Source organism: Phalacrocorax carbo, chromosome 1 (genome assembly GCF_963921805.1).
Source record: "Phalacrocorax carbo chromosome 1, bPhaCar2.1, whole genome shotgun sequence".
NCBI classification, from domain to species: Eukaryota; Metazoa; Chordata; class Aves; order Suliformes; family Phalacrocoracidae; genus Phalacrocorax; species Phalacrocorax carbo.
Window position 1 is genome coordinate 60166010 of NC_087513.1, and position 13191 is coordinate 60179200.

The window sequence follows — 13191 nt, forward strand, 5'->3', positions numbered from 1 at the left end:
GATTCTGGAATATCCTTTTCCTATTTATAGCTCTTTATGCCATTTATTTCTCTTTTGAAGACTTGACTTTACATAGTTCTGATATTAATATTCTTAAGGAAGGATGATGTATTTCAAAAGCGCCAAAGGACAGAGAAGCCCTGAGGCCACTAACTTTCTCTGGGATGCTGGGCTCCCAAATCTCACAGGCGTTTAAATGAACAACCTCCTTTCAAAACATGACGTCTTTGCCTGACTTGCCACTTTCATCATTATTCTATTCAAACACATTGCTGTCACCTCAAGACCAGGCTGTGTTTGCTTCCAAGGCTTTTTGCTTTCTCCAGAACTGCTGCAGCCCCATAAGGAGGCAGATAAAGAGAGAACACCTTCTCCTACAGCTCCCGCAAAACGATTTCCATAACCCAGCTCGTTTGTCATGATGGTGGCGGCGGTCAGAGGAGGGAGAGGGGAGAAGCAGGGGTGTATAACTGCTCCTGGAGGGTGACCTGGCAACAAGTAATCGGTGGAGTTGTTTTCATCACTTGCTGAGCAAACAGAGGAAGGGAGTTGCAAATCACACTGAAAGTGTAAAAATGCATATAGATCCCACAAAACTTGGTGACAGGAAAACAATTAAAAGGAAACTCAATTCTAAGTTATGGTTTGCATGAGTGAATGCAGTCTGAATCACAGAAATGAAGATTCACCCAGCAGATCTGCCCCACCACAGTAAGGACCGTAGCAAATAAAATAATTTACAGGAACTGTGATAATTGCACTATGAAATTGCATTTTTTTTTTCTTTCCTTGTCTTGCAAACTTCAAAAGAGAAATAGAAATGAACATGGCTATTTAGTGCAATAAATCCTGAAAGGGAAAAGAATCAGTGTTTGGCAGAAGCAGGGAGATTTTCTCTAAAGGCCACTTTCAGTCCGTACATGAGGACAAGGAGTTCACTCAGGATATATTACATTCCTTTTTCCAATGCAAAAATAACCCCCATCACTGCATATCTGAGCATATCAGAGAATTTGTATTTTGAGAAAAGAACCAAATATGGTTGAGTGTAATACATTAAAAATACCCTTCAAAAGTCTACGCACCATGTGAAGGGGATTTTTTTTTAAATGCTGTTTGTGTGCCAGAGAAGAAAGAGGAACACAAAGTTATATGGAGCTGACAACCCACAAAGACAATGTGACATCAGCAAGACATATTTCACTTTTCAAATGACACCGTGCAAAAACAGGTTAGGCAAATGCATCACATCATTGGAGTATACATTGATTTATATCTCTGCTGTACAACAGCAGGTAACCACCATAAGAGTTCGGTACTTTTGTGTTCCAGAGCAGACACGTAGCAGATAAGTCAGTTAGTTACATGTTTTGGAAGCACGCACCTTAATTAAATTAATCCAACCACAGTACAAATGTGCTGGGTTTGACTCTGCCTGAATGATGTGGAAAGTCAGGAACAACTCAATTGCTGTAGAAGCACCTGACAGGGGTGCGAGTCAGTGAGCAGCGAGGTCTGATCTCCTCCTCCGGCCAATCTTTGTACCTGTGCTTAACTTTAAATGCATGATCCCATCCTCTTTAATTCACTGCAGTTCAAAGTTAAGCATGAGCTTAAGTAATGTCCCAAATAAAGGAGGAATTTTGGCACAGGCTTTTTCTGAACTGTCATCTAAGGGGAAAAACGTGCCAGATGGGGATGCAGGGAGAGGTTTTGGCACAGAGCAATCCCCATCCCACACAAAAGAGCTGGGAGGTGGGGGAGGGATGGGGGAGGCCAACAAAAAGCAGATCCCAAAGAGTTGGACCATTCTGGGCACTGTCTCCCTAGTCCTTGGCACACCCTCACTGCATCCCTACCTGAACAGAAGAGGGAAACTATGAACACCCCACAAACCTTCACATCGATGGTTCCTCCCTCCACACAGCATCCCTGCCTCCCAGCGCCCCTCTTACACCTATTTTGGGATGGTTTAGGGACCAGCAAGCTCCTGTGCCTTGCAGTCATCTGCAGACAAACCCAGCTGGCATCCCCTGCGAGGAACAACCACTTGTCTTCCTCTCCCATCCCGGATATCACACATCCTTCTCCACATCGACCTCAGACATGGCAGGTCCCTGCCACCACCCGCACACACCTCTCCCTGGCACACTCCACTCCGGAGCAGGGCCAATGACCCCATCGCACCCGATGAGGCCTCAATCCAAACTCAGTTTTTGCAGGGCTAATGCCTCTGGGGCACTTCGAACTACAAAATGGCTCATCAGGAAAGCAGATGTTGGTGGGGTGCAGGGCGACACAACCTAAACATATGGCATAACACACTCCATTCACACCATCTTAACTGCATGAGGGATTGCCTAAAACCTGTGCTCCTCCAAGACACACACAGCAGCCCTGGGCTGCCCACCATTTCCCTCCTTGGCTTGATGACACACAAAGATATTAGAAGTCTCATCATGTATATGGAATAGCTCAGGCTTTTTCATTATCATTATTATTATTATTATCAGTGGCAGTATACCAGTTTATAAACAGGAGGAATCGTTGGACGGATGAACTTGAGAAATGTGCACTGTGAAATGCACTAGGATGCTTCATTATTTTTGCATGGGTCTGTGAGGAGACCAATGAAACTCTTTTTGGACACTACCTGCTGCAATTCTGGAGTTGCAAAGCACTAGAGCCCGCACTGCTACAAATCCCAGCTCACAATAACCCCTGGCCCTACCACCTTTGCAGTGCTGCCCATGGACCGTGACTTCACACTCCACCTTGCCGCTCAGTCCTTCAAGAGCAGGGCCAGCATGCACAACCACCCTCTTCTCAATTTCCTAGTAGCTTAAGCAGTTCTTCCTCTCCCTAGTCGCTCCCTCTCCCTTGTAGAGAGTAATCCACCTTTTTGGCGAGAACCCCTGCCAGGAAAGTGACATCCTGTCTCACTCCTCCCAGTTCCGACTATTGGGGTGACTCTCCCCGAGCTCCCCTTCAGGCGACTCCTTAATAATTTTTGCCCAAACGTGGGATTCTTGCCTCTCACCTTCTCTGGCATGCAGACTTGAACCCCCTTCCCAACGGCATGCTCATCACCTTTGAATGCTCCTCTCCTGGGCTCAGTCCTCCTCCACTGCTGCAGCTCATGAACCCCGGATGGGCCACCAGCCCCTCACTCACAGCACAGCCTGCAGCATGCTCCAGGTCCAGGAGCTCATCAAGCACACGAGAGATTCCCCCAAATAATCACAGTGCTCAAATAAAAATTGTCATTTCAAGTGCAGCACGACAGCCTCTCTCTTTCCAGGGGCACTTCACATTGCTGATCTTCAGACACTGAGCCCTTGCCCTACCACACACATGCTCACGGTACGTATTAAAATCAACCACTATGGAGAGGACTGGCTTGATGGTCTGCATCACAATGGGAATGGAGAAATTCCTGAGGGCTAATCCCATTCTGATGTGAATTCCCACAGCTGCCTCCTGCTGTCCCTCCCTCAGTTTCACCAGCTGTGAAGTGTAAACAGCTGTATAGACCTGACCTCACTTTAACTTAAACACTTTCTGTATGGTTCAATTATTGCAATGGCTTTGGGTGAATTCTGTCTGCAGGATCCTTTAGCTAGCGAGGAGGATGCTGTTGTGGTAGGTATTGAGTTTCTTCACTCACTCCAGCCAAGGAGCGGTGACTGCAAACCTGTGTGGCAATGGCAGCCGAAGTGCTCCACTCAGGTCACTGCTGTTTTACTGATTGCTGCTGCAGTTTTAGATTTAACAGCACTTCCAAGAAGCAGGAGGCTGTATGTTTGCAAGGAAAAGCCTATCTAGACAAAGGTAGGGAGATGTTTCAGCTTGCAGATATGAGTCAGCAACTTTAATGTTATGAAAAGGTCTTTTCATTTGTTCAGTTTTATGTTTATTTTTTCATGGGTGGTTTTTAAAGAAAATCCCAGCGTACAAATTGAAAAGCATTCTCAATGCCGACGGTCTTCATTTAGAACATGAAACCATATATGCAATGCTACTCCATTTTTAACATTATTGGAGGACAGAAAAGCATGTTTTTTCTGATGTTTAACATACATTTCAGATGGGTTTCCAGGCTACAAAACTAATATTTTATATTTACACCATAAGTTACTTGTCTTCCTGGTGAGGAAATACGTTCTGACACCTCCAGAAAGCTGCCAGCTCCGCTCCTGCCCAGGGACCCAGCAGCGTCAACTAATGCACCATGCAAGTCCATGCAGCTCCTCTATGCTAGGCAGCTCCTCTGCCACCCCAGAAGCCCTGTTAAAAAAGCCCAGAAGCCCAGCTGAAAAAGCCAGTTCTGCATTTTGTTCAGGCTGAAGGATCAATTCTCCTTACTCTCACACAAGCCTGAGTGAGACCAGCCTAGGCAGAGGCAGGGTTTACCCTCAGGCGTTTGTGTACCAAGACATCGGTGCTCTGGAGTCCGTACGAGGGTATCTGCAAGTCACATTTTTTTGAACTTGCATCCAGTGTTGGAACACGTCATTCCCATTGCCTCTCCTGTGTTAAAAACATTAATGGCCAAGACTTAAAACGCAACCGAGTCAAAGTGATGACTCAGCCAGCAAAACACAATGGGGAAATATTTCACAGGCAGCTTTGACATCAGATTTGACATGAGTGGCTGTGGCATAAATCCCTGAAGAGACACCGGCGTTGGAAGCGCCGCACAGAATGGCCTGGGTAACGTGCTGTTCTTGCAGTGCTGCACACAATTTTCTCCATTTAAAAAGTATTCTGTAGCCATCCCATGGATGGCATAACTCTAGCTTGATAAATTAGTTGTAGAATACAGCCCCAGCCCAGCAAGGATATACCATCTGACAGCCCAGCTACGACTACTGCCTGAACTATTTCTTGTAACATGTGCAATCTCACATGCTGCAGGCAGCTGCCGATACCATTTCTGAAGGGATTTTTAAAAAGTGGGTTATTTAGCATGCAAATCTAGAGGATTTACGTGAGGATGGATTTGCGATTTCTTTTCAGAGGCTCCCAGCAAAACGAACCCTGGTGTTAACTCTAAGTTCAGTGAGGCTACGATTTTACCATCTGAAGTTTTCAATTAAGTAGTGGATAAAACTATATAGGGTTACATAGGGCTACGCCACACTGGCACATCAAGCATGTGTAATGACTACTTCATATACACATTGCAGGGTGAGTAGCTTTCATAGCAGGACTTCCATATTCCCAGTGCTAGCACTTTACCTGTTCTTCGTCAGCATTCCCCATCATTCCCTCCACTCTGCTGGCCTTTGCTGGAGACTGTCCTACCTGTGGAGTGTGTACCACATAATAATTTAAATCAGCGACACTGCCCTAGTTACCTTCTTACTGAAATTGTTCTACAGGTAAAATCTGTACAACGACATAGCTGTACCAGTTACAAAGATGCTTCGGTTGAGTTCAGGTTATTTTATAGCAGTAGAACATTCCTCTCATTAGGAGGGTGGTATCATATTAATTAGCCACGTACCCTAATAACTATTCAAAGCATGAAATAAAAATTCAGATAACCCAAACTCTTCCCGTTAATCACAAATTACTACAGGCTACAATTTGCACATGTGTGCATGTGCAGGGGATGTGTATTTGTGTGTACGTGTGCAAGGCAGGCACAAAAAATAAAAAGCAAGCAATAGCCCATGGGAGTTTCCTAAGGGATTGCACCGCATACAGGGAAAAGTAGGGAAGGAAAGTAAAAAGAAGGTTAAAACCAGACACATATCCATCAACTCAATTAAGACTCGAGGGGGAAAGCTAAAGGCTGCTGGGTGGTACAGGGAGCGGCAGAGGAAATGCTGGAGAAGGAACTTTGCTGCCGTGTGAGCAGAATTAATGGGTGGTTCTGGACTGGCTGAGCTGCTGAGCCGCCGCTTCTCAATGAGTTGTTAATGGGGAACATGGAGAGTTAGGAAGTAATGAGGGCTTTGTCAATACAGCTGTGGATAAAAGTGGGTAAGGAACCACTTAAGGGAAAAAAAAAAATCACACAAATCTGCAACTACAGATTCTGTGCTTTCCGGTGCTCAAGAAATTACTTGCAATAACTTTGGAAGTGTTACAGAGGCTGAGAAGCAAAACACAACCACGGGACAGAACCCTTTATTAAACCAGAAGCGTCAAGCAAGAGAGAAATCTTGGTAACAGTGGTCTCATGTACAGTTTCTTCTTTTTTTTAATTCCTGGGAAAGCAAAATAATGAACAAACCTAAATGATCTGCAGCTGTCTGCAGGTGAAGGCACTGGAGGAGCACCACTTTCATAGGTAACACTGGCACAAGACAAATGTCTCCAGCTATGTGCATTAGGGAAGGGGGACCCCAAAGAGAGGGCCAAACCCTCTCCTGTACTTTCACACCTGCCAAAATAGCCATCTACATGGTACCCAGGGCTGTTAGATAACCCAGCCCAGCAGGCTTGGCTTATGTTGGTGCCAAAAATATAGCCAAAAATTCAGAGGGTTTCTTCCAAAGTAACCAGATTGAAAGCAGAATACGAATTTGGGATGGGAAGGGGTCACACATCCATCTTATGGTTGGGTTTGTTGGCATTAGGAAGTGGGGAATCTTTTCCAGGTTTTCTGAGCAATCCTGGCCCTTTTCCACCTCCTCCCCCTACTGTGAAAGCAGCCCCCCTGCAAGAGCCTCGCGTTTTAATCATTTTCCCCTTTTATTTTACGTAAAGAAAAACACTATTGAAGACACACTGCGTTCTCATTTCTTTACCTCCATGAATAGAAAACACAGAGAAACGCTCCCTAGAAAACACTCCCTAGAAACAAAGCGCTGGATTTATTCAAAGGTAAACATCCCATTTTACACGTCCCCCAAGACTTTGAGGGAGGTACTGCTTTCCGTGCTAGAACGTGCTAAGCCAGGCAGGACTGCCACCGTACAGGCTTCCTTCCCACATCCAGCCTCCATGGAAGGACACACAGAGCCTTTGCAGCTCCCTCATTCAAGCTGGTTCAGAGCTGAAATCCAGGTGGGCTGGAGATGGGTGGGAAGGACAGGAGCGTCTCTCATGAGGCCACTGAGCCTTGCAAGTGCCGGGGAAGCTCTCTGGCCACATCCCACAACCCTCTCCACCTTAGGCACACACAGTCAGGGAGGAGGGGGCCAAGAGGGTAGCCAAGCTGGCTTCATGTGAGCCAAGGACAACCCCTGTTTCATGGAAACACTGCCTACAGCCAGATCCACACAGTCCTGGCTTCTCTGCACCAGCAGGGACACAGGGAGGCCAAGGACGGGGAAAGATGCCTGGACCTCCTTGCTTCCTTCTGGGCTTCTTCCAACATAAAAGCAACTGCCGCAGCTGGAGAAGAGAGGGAATACAGCACATAGATATGGCACAAAGCTTTCAAATATTCTGCATATTAAAATGTCATGTTTAACAAACCCACTCCCCTGCAACGCACAAGATCCCATCACGGAAACCAAAACCACCAGAAATAACTCATGGACCACAAAGCATGCTTACATTCAAAAAAAGAAAAAAAAAGTATGAGAAATAGGTAGGAAGGGTGCTCAGAGCACTAAAGAGATGTCAGCTTCACCGATCTCCTCTCTGGGCAGCACAGATGGTTACATCCGGCTGATGAGCTCCAGAGCACACCACCATGGAAATATCCAGGTTCATGCTTAACCCTGTGTCGCTCCCACTCCAGCACCAAGTACTTATGCATGTTTGATTAGGCAACAGGAGGAGCATCTGCTCCTTCCAAAAGTGACCACAAGCTCTTGGCAATAACACCGAGTACTTGCTCTGGCCCTAACCGCACGCCGCAGTTGTTAGACTGGTCTGCCAAAGGAAGACTTCTTGCCAGAGTATTCAAAATGAAGCAAAGAACAACAATCACTTTAAATAATCAGTATTTCAAGTGCTCTAATGAAGAGAACATGTATTAAGGTGACCTCAGAGAAAGGAGAACCTATTAAAGCAAATGCTAAAAGTGATTTTTCAAACATTCCTGCCCTTTTTACCTTCTACAGGGAAGTCTGCAAAAATCTTAGAAAACCAGAGCCTCAGCATTATTCACCTTTACATTCCTACTGGTTCCAGCGGCATTACTCCCACAGATGGGGACTACAGATCAGGTGAGGATGTATTCAAATTTTGGTTATTTATATTGGTTATTATATTGGTTATATTATATTGGTTACTATATTATATAGTAGTATATATAGTAGTATATAGTATATACTATATAGTATATAGTATATACTATATACTATATATAGTATATAGTAGTGTGTATATATATATATTATATTGGTTACTACATATATTATATTGGTTATATTGGTTACTATATTGGTTAGTGCATACTAACCACTCTTGGACATGAGTTCGGCCTTCTGAAATAACAAGGCTGGATGACGAATGATGAGATTAAAAATAATTTAGAAAAATGAGAAAATTCTGGATCCTTGTCATTTCCCTTCTGGTTTTTTTCATACTTTGAAAACAATAGAGCAAAAAGCGACAAACATGCTCACAGAGCGACTCAAACTTGAAAAGAAACAAAATGCCATCCAAAGGCAAATGGCAAAATTCCCAGTAACATCATTAATGCCAGAGTTTCATCTTGTATGCTTTTCTGTGAATTGATATGAAAGTATTTCAGTGAAGGTATCATATTGTATGCCATTTTCGATTACACATATGATGAGATTCTCAAATGCTGCTTTTGAGATGCAGACCTCATACTGAAACAATAACGAAACCCCATCTGTGTGGCTCTCGGGGCATACGTGCAGATGAGAGTTTGGCTCACACATGCAGAGCGATATATACATCAGGATGTAAATATGGAGCCCAGCTTGAAAAAGCAGCTTGCATTTGCACCACCATAATATCCATCCTGAAAATGAATACCCAGCACTTTTGAAGCACCAGCCTCTCCTCTCGTCTCCGTATTGGGGAAGCCTGGTTTCGGGCTGGTGAGAAGCACAGCAAGGAAGCAGCACAGCGTGCCTCAGCACACAAGCGTAAGTTTGTTTTACTAGAAGGTTTGCTGGGCTTTTGACAGGAGATGGCTTTATTTTCTTGGCCAGCAAGCTGTCGTGGTTGTTTTCTGCAGCGTCTGGGTGCAGAGCTGCCCTGTGCTGGGCACCCTGCCTGCCTGCCAGCATTTGGTAACCCCATCACTGGCTTCAGTGGTGTCTCCTTCCCACCTTGCGGCACACCCTGAGTCAGGACAGGGCCTCAGGCATGCCTCTCCTGCCCTGGCCATCCCCGGAATGGGGACAACAGCAGCACAGCTGGAACCTGCCACATCCCCGGCGAGGGCAGCCCTGATGTTACTCCTGCACCCGGGTACTTGGCAGGGCTGGAGCCCAGCATCTTTAACAACCTCCCCTTTCCACACACTACTCTATTCATTTTCCACTTCCCCAATCGCAGCTGTCAAGCCCTATTAACGCATAGAAAAAACACATTTAAAGCCGAACCTGCTAGGCCAGAAATAGAAGTTCTCATTTTCTTTTTCCAAAACACAGAATAGCTGAGCAACAACGAAAGGAAAAGGAAATCTCTCCCAAGTGCACATCTGGAACCAATTTGCTGTATGTAGCCACTGGGTGTCACTTTTGATATATATTGGGTCAACCACGCAGCACTTCAGCAAGAGAAACTGATTTCAAAGAGGTGATCCTAAACCAAACCAGACTGCTCCACAGCCTCTCACGCGCAAGCTATAATTAGCAATTAGCCAGCCAGGTTGATTTATTAATGAAATGTCTTCGCCATGACATTAAGCACCGTGCAGTGGCTCTTACCTCTCAGTCTGCAGTGTGACTTTTGACGGCTCCACATTGGGGTTTTCCCACTCCATCTGCGGACAGTGCATGAAGTAGCAGAGGGTGTACAGAGCCTCTGGCTCCCAGTAGAGTGATCCCTGCTTCTGGTGCATCGGTGTCCCATTCCCATGCTGCTTGGCATTGAGGGGCTGGAGGTGGTGCATTGCTCGAGACACCAGGTCGCCTGGAAAAAAAAAATAATCAAAAGCTGGGTGAATGCCAGGTTTTTTGTCTTCCTCTCCCCCACAGTTTTAAAGCCAAAAGGCACGCCAGGTTGGTTTTCCCTTCCATTTAACCTCACATATGCAAATAGTAAAGGGTAGTACAGGATCCTGTGCACTGCTCATCGCCAGGTTGAACTCTGCCTAGTGGATTACGCAGTGTGGCATGACATACCTGGGCTGCAGGCAAGCTCCCTAAGGCCTTGGGGAAATGGGTTTCTGCAAATAAGTGTGTCAGCAGCATGAGGCTGGCCCATCTCAGCACTGCCAGAAGAGCCAGTATGCTGGGGCTGGGGTCACAGCTACCTACACACAAGTCCCTGGAGGCTGCCAAAACTCCATAGTCCCAAAAATGACCAATGGTGACAATACAGAGTGGCACCAAAAGCAGGGTACTCCTGCGTAGAGAGCAGCAAGGGAAACACAGCCCCTTGCAACAAGGAAGGAGGCAGTCAGATAATGCACAGAGCACTGCAGGAGCATGCGAAGGAACACATGGATGAAGAAAAAGAGGGAAAAAATGCTAAAAGACAGCATCAGAAATGTGCAACCAAAATTACAAATTGTAAGCCCAGGCTGGGCCTCTAAAACTTCATGTTAGCAGAAGAGCAGAACTTGTGAAGTAGGCTCACCCAGCCCCTCAGGTCTCCAGAGCACAGAAAATGGCTCAAGAGAAAGAGGTTTGCCATGTCCCCTGTGCCAGTGTGGTTCTGGGCGCTTCCCTGCAGGGTGGGTATAGGAAACCAGCCACAATATACAGACCATGATCAACAAACCCAGCAAGCCAGATTAGCAGGCAAATATAGAGGCAAGCAGCAGTGAGTGAGTCTCTCAGCACTGACTGTACTGATTGTAACTAACCAAAGCATCTCCCTCCAAGGCAGTGAATTTCACTTTTGTTGACTAGTGACCACCCTGTCAAAGGCAGGGAAACAGTTGTGGTTATAAACTGCCTGTTTTCACATGTTCAAATCACTCAGAGTGCTTTGGGGGAAAATAATGATCTCAGATCAAATCAGATAGTTTGTTTTAAATGAAAATCTGAGCAAGAGCCCTTTGGGTCATTCTTAAGCCACACAAAAGTGAGTGATGGGGAAAAGAAGACATAATTTTCCAGTGTTAAGAAGTCATCACACGCTTCCTCTTATTTGCTTTTCCCAAACGACTGAGCACTGAAACTTGGAAGGAAAAGTTGAAAATGTACACCAAGGTAGGAGCATAAAACCAAATCTGGGCAGGGTGGGTGGGGGGAAGGCTGAATAATGAACTCCTGGGCAAACCTAAAGGAGAACTATTTTGACTGTGTGCAAGGCAGAGCTACAGGTTTTTTCGCAAAGCCCCACCCCTGTGAACACATCACCTCTCTCCAGCCTGACTCGCACACAAAATGATGCTGCTGCTCCTGCGATAATGTGCACCAGGGAGAACAGAAACATCTCACTGAAAAATGCTCAGCCCAGTTCTCAAAAAACATAGCCTTAAAACCATGAAGAGAAGAAAACCACTGGCATGAGAAAACTGCCGAGTCCATGATTTCAGGGTTTTGACACAATTTTTTGCTGTACTCTGCAATATTCCTCTGATTCAAAGCTTTCATTTTAAAATAGTTTCTGTCTTTTCCCTCTGCCAGGAAATTGTCATGATAGGACCAATCTTGCAGCCCTGCATGCTCATAATTTCTGAGAGAAGCTGTGCATGCGGAAAGCCTGCAGGATTCAGGTCCACAGCAGAAATCGATGTGCCTCTGAGATGACTCCCCAGGCCTGCACAAAATTGTCTGCAGGCAACTAGAAGCATCAGGGAAGTTTGGGACCCCCTTTCACTCAGCCCACTCTGTCACAGCAGACATGCCCTGCCAAGCCTAGCATGGGCCAATTTAACTGCTAGCAACGTTGCTGATAGCGAAAGTAAACTCCGCTCTTTTTCTCCAAAAGGCAAGAAAAATGTGTAGAAGTGGTGGCTGCAACATTTAGCTTTAACAATAATAGCAAAAGCAGAGAAAAATGAGTTGCACTAAATTCAGCCTTTTCAGACCCAAGCCACTACAGCACTAAAGCATGCGGTTAAAGTTAAGCACATGGCTAGTGTTATTTCAGTGGATTGAGACAGCAGGCACCTGAGCATGCTTCTCACTTCTGTACCAAACAATGAATAAAAATCAGGATGCAATTTAGGCCCAGATTCAGGCAGCAGCATTACTTCATCCCCATCCCGCCCCGAGCACTGGAGCGATGCAATTTCAATGACACGTCCAGCACCAGAGGAAGCTGCATGGTGAGTAAGGAGGGAAAGCAGAAGCAAGAATGAGGTAGGCAAGGCTGAGTACTGCTGCTGACGCAAGGCTGAAGGAACTTAAGGCTTGCTGAAATCAACGGCAAAGCTCCCATCTGTTTCAATTTGACCAGGAGTTCACAGTTTTATTCTGCATTTCCTCAACTGTTTCTTAAGAAGCCCAAACCAATTCATGCCATTAAAGCTGAATTAATGTTTTTAATGTTTAAACCTCATTTAATGACATTATACCAAGAATTGATTGGCTTAGATCTTGCTTTTGCCTTTGTTATGTTATCTCTGGTTACATTTCAAACAATTTCTATATTAACAATTACTATAACATTCTTCTATCAAAGACAACTCAAGGCTTAAATAATCAGTACCTATAAAGCATCAAGCTTCACAGAGGAGAGTAAGTCAGCATAAAAAGCTGCATTATGATCTTGGTAGCCAAAACGCAGAGCACTGGAGGCAGGACAGGAATCTCTGCTCTTTGTTTCATTCTGCAGCATAACCTCGGACAAGTCACTGCATGCCCTGGTGCCCTTTTCCTCCTCCAGCTGCATCCAGTTACAGTGCAAATTCTTCAGGGCAGAGACTGTGGCTCAGCATATCTGTGCACCATGATCAGGGCTGACAAGGGAGGAGGGAGCCGACAGGCACACTCACACACTGCATGGTGTGTGCATACTTATGCACACGCCATAAAATGTAGCACAGCGTAAGATCTGATTCAAGATGCAGGTGTGTTGTTTCAATCCCTACCATGTTTTGCTGCTTCTATTCTTCCTTGCTAATAAGCTTTTGCTTCTCCATTTTCTTCCAAAGAATATACAAAAAGTTGAAATTCTCTTTGATCC

The 13191-nt window shown here is 45.4% G+C and overlaps 1 protein-coding gene across 6 annotated transcripts in view; it reads right to left on the reverse strand.

Annotated features, from left to right (window-relative positions):
* ABTB3 (ankyrin repeat and BTB domain containing 3) overlaps positions 1-13191 on the reverse strand; it is a 178646-nt gene that overhangs the window by 52673 nt on the left and 112782 nt on the right. For 5 of the 6 annotated variants that reach the window (XM_064455787.1, XM_064455803.1, XM_064455807.1 and 2 more), the window contains one exon: positions 9816-10020. In XM_064455787.1, coding sequence (XP_064311857.1) covers positions 9816-10020 — 205 coding nt within the window. Of the gene's footprint in view, positions 1-9815; positions 10021-12714; positions 12821-13191 lie in introns of those variants that run through there. The other variant, XM_064455806.1, reaches the window with a different exon arrangement.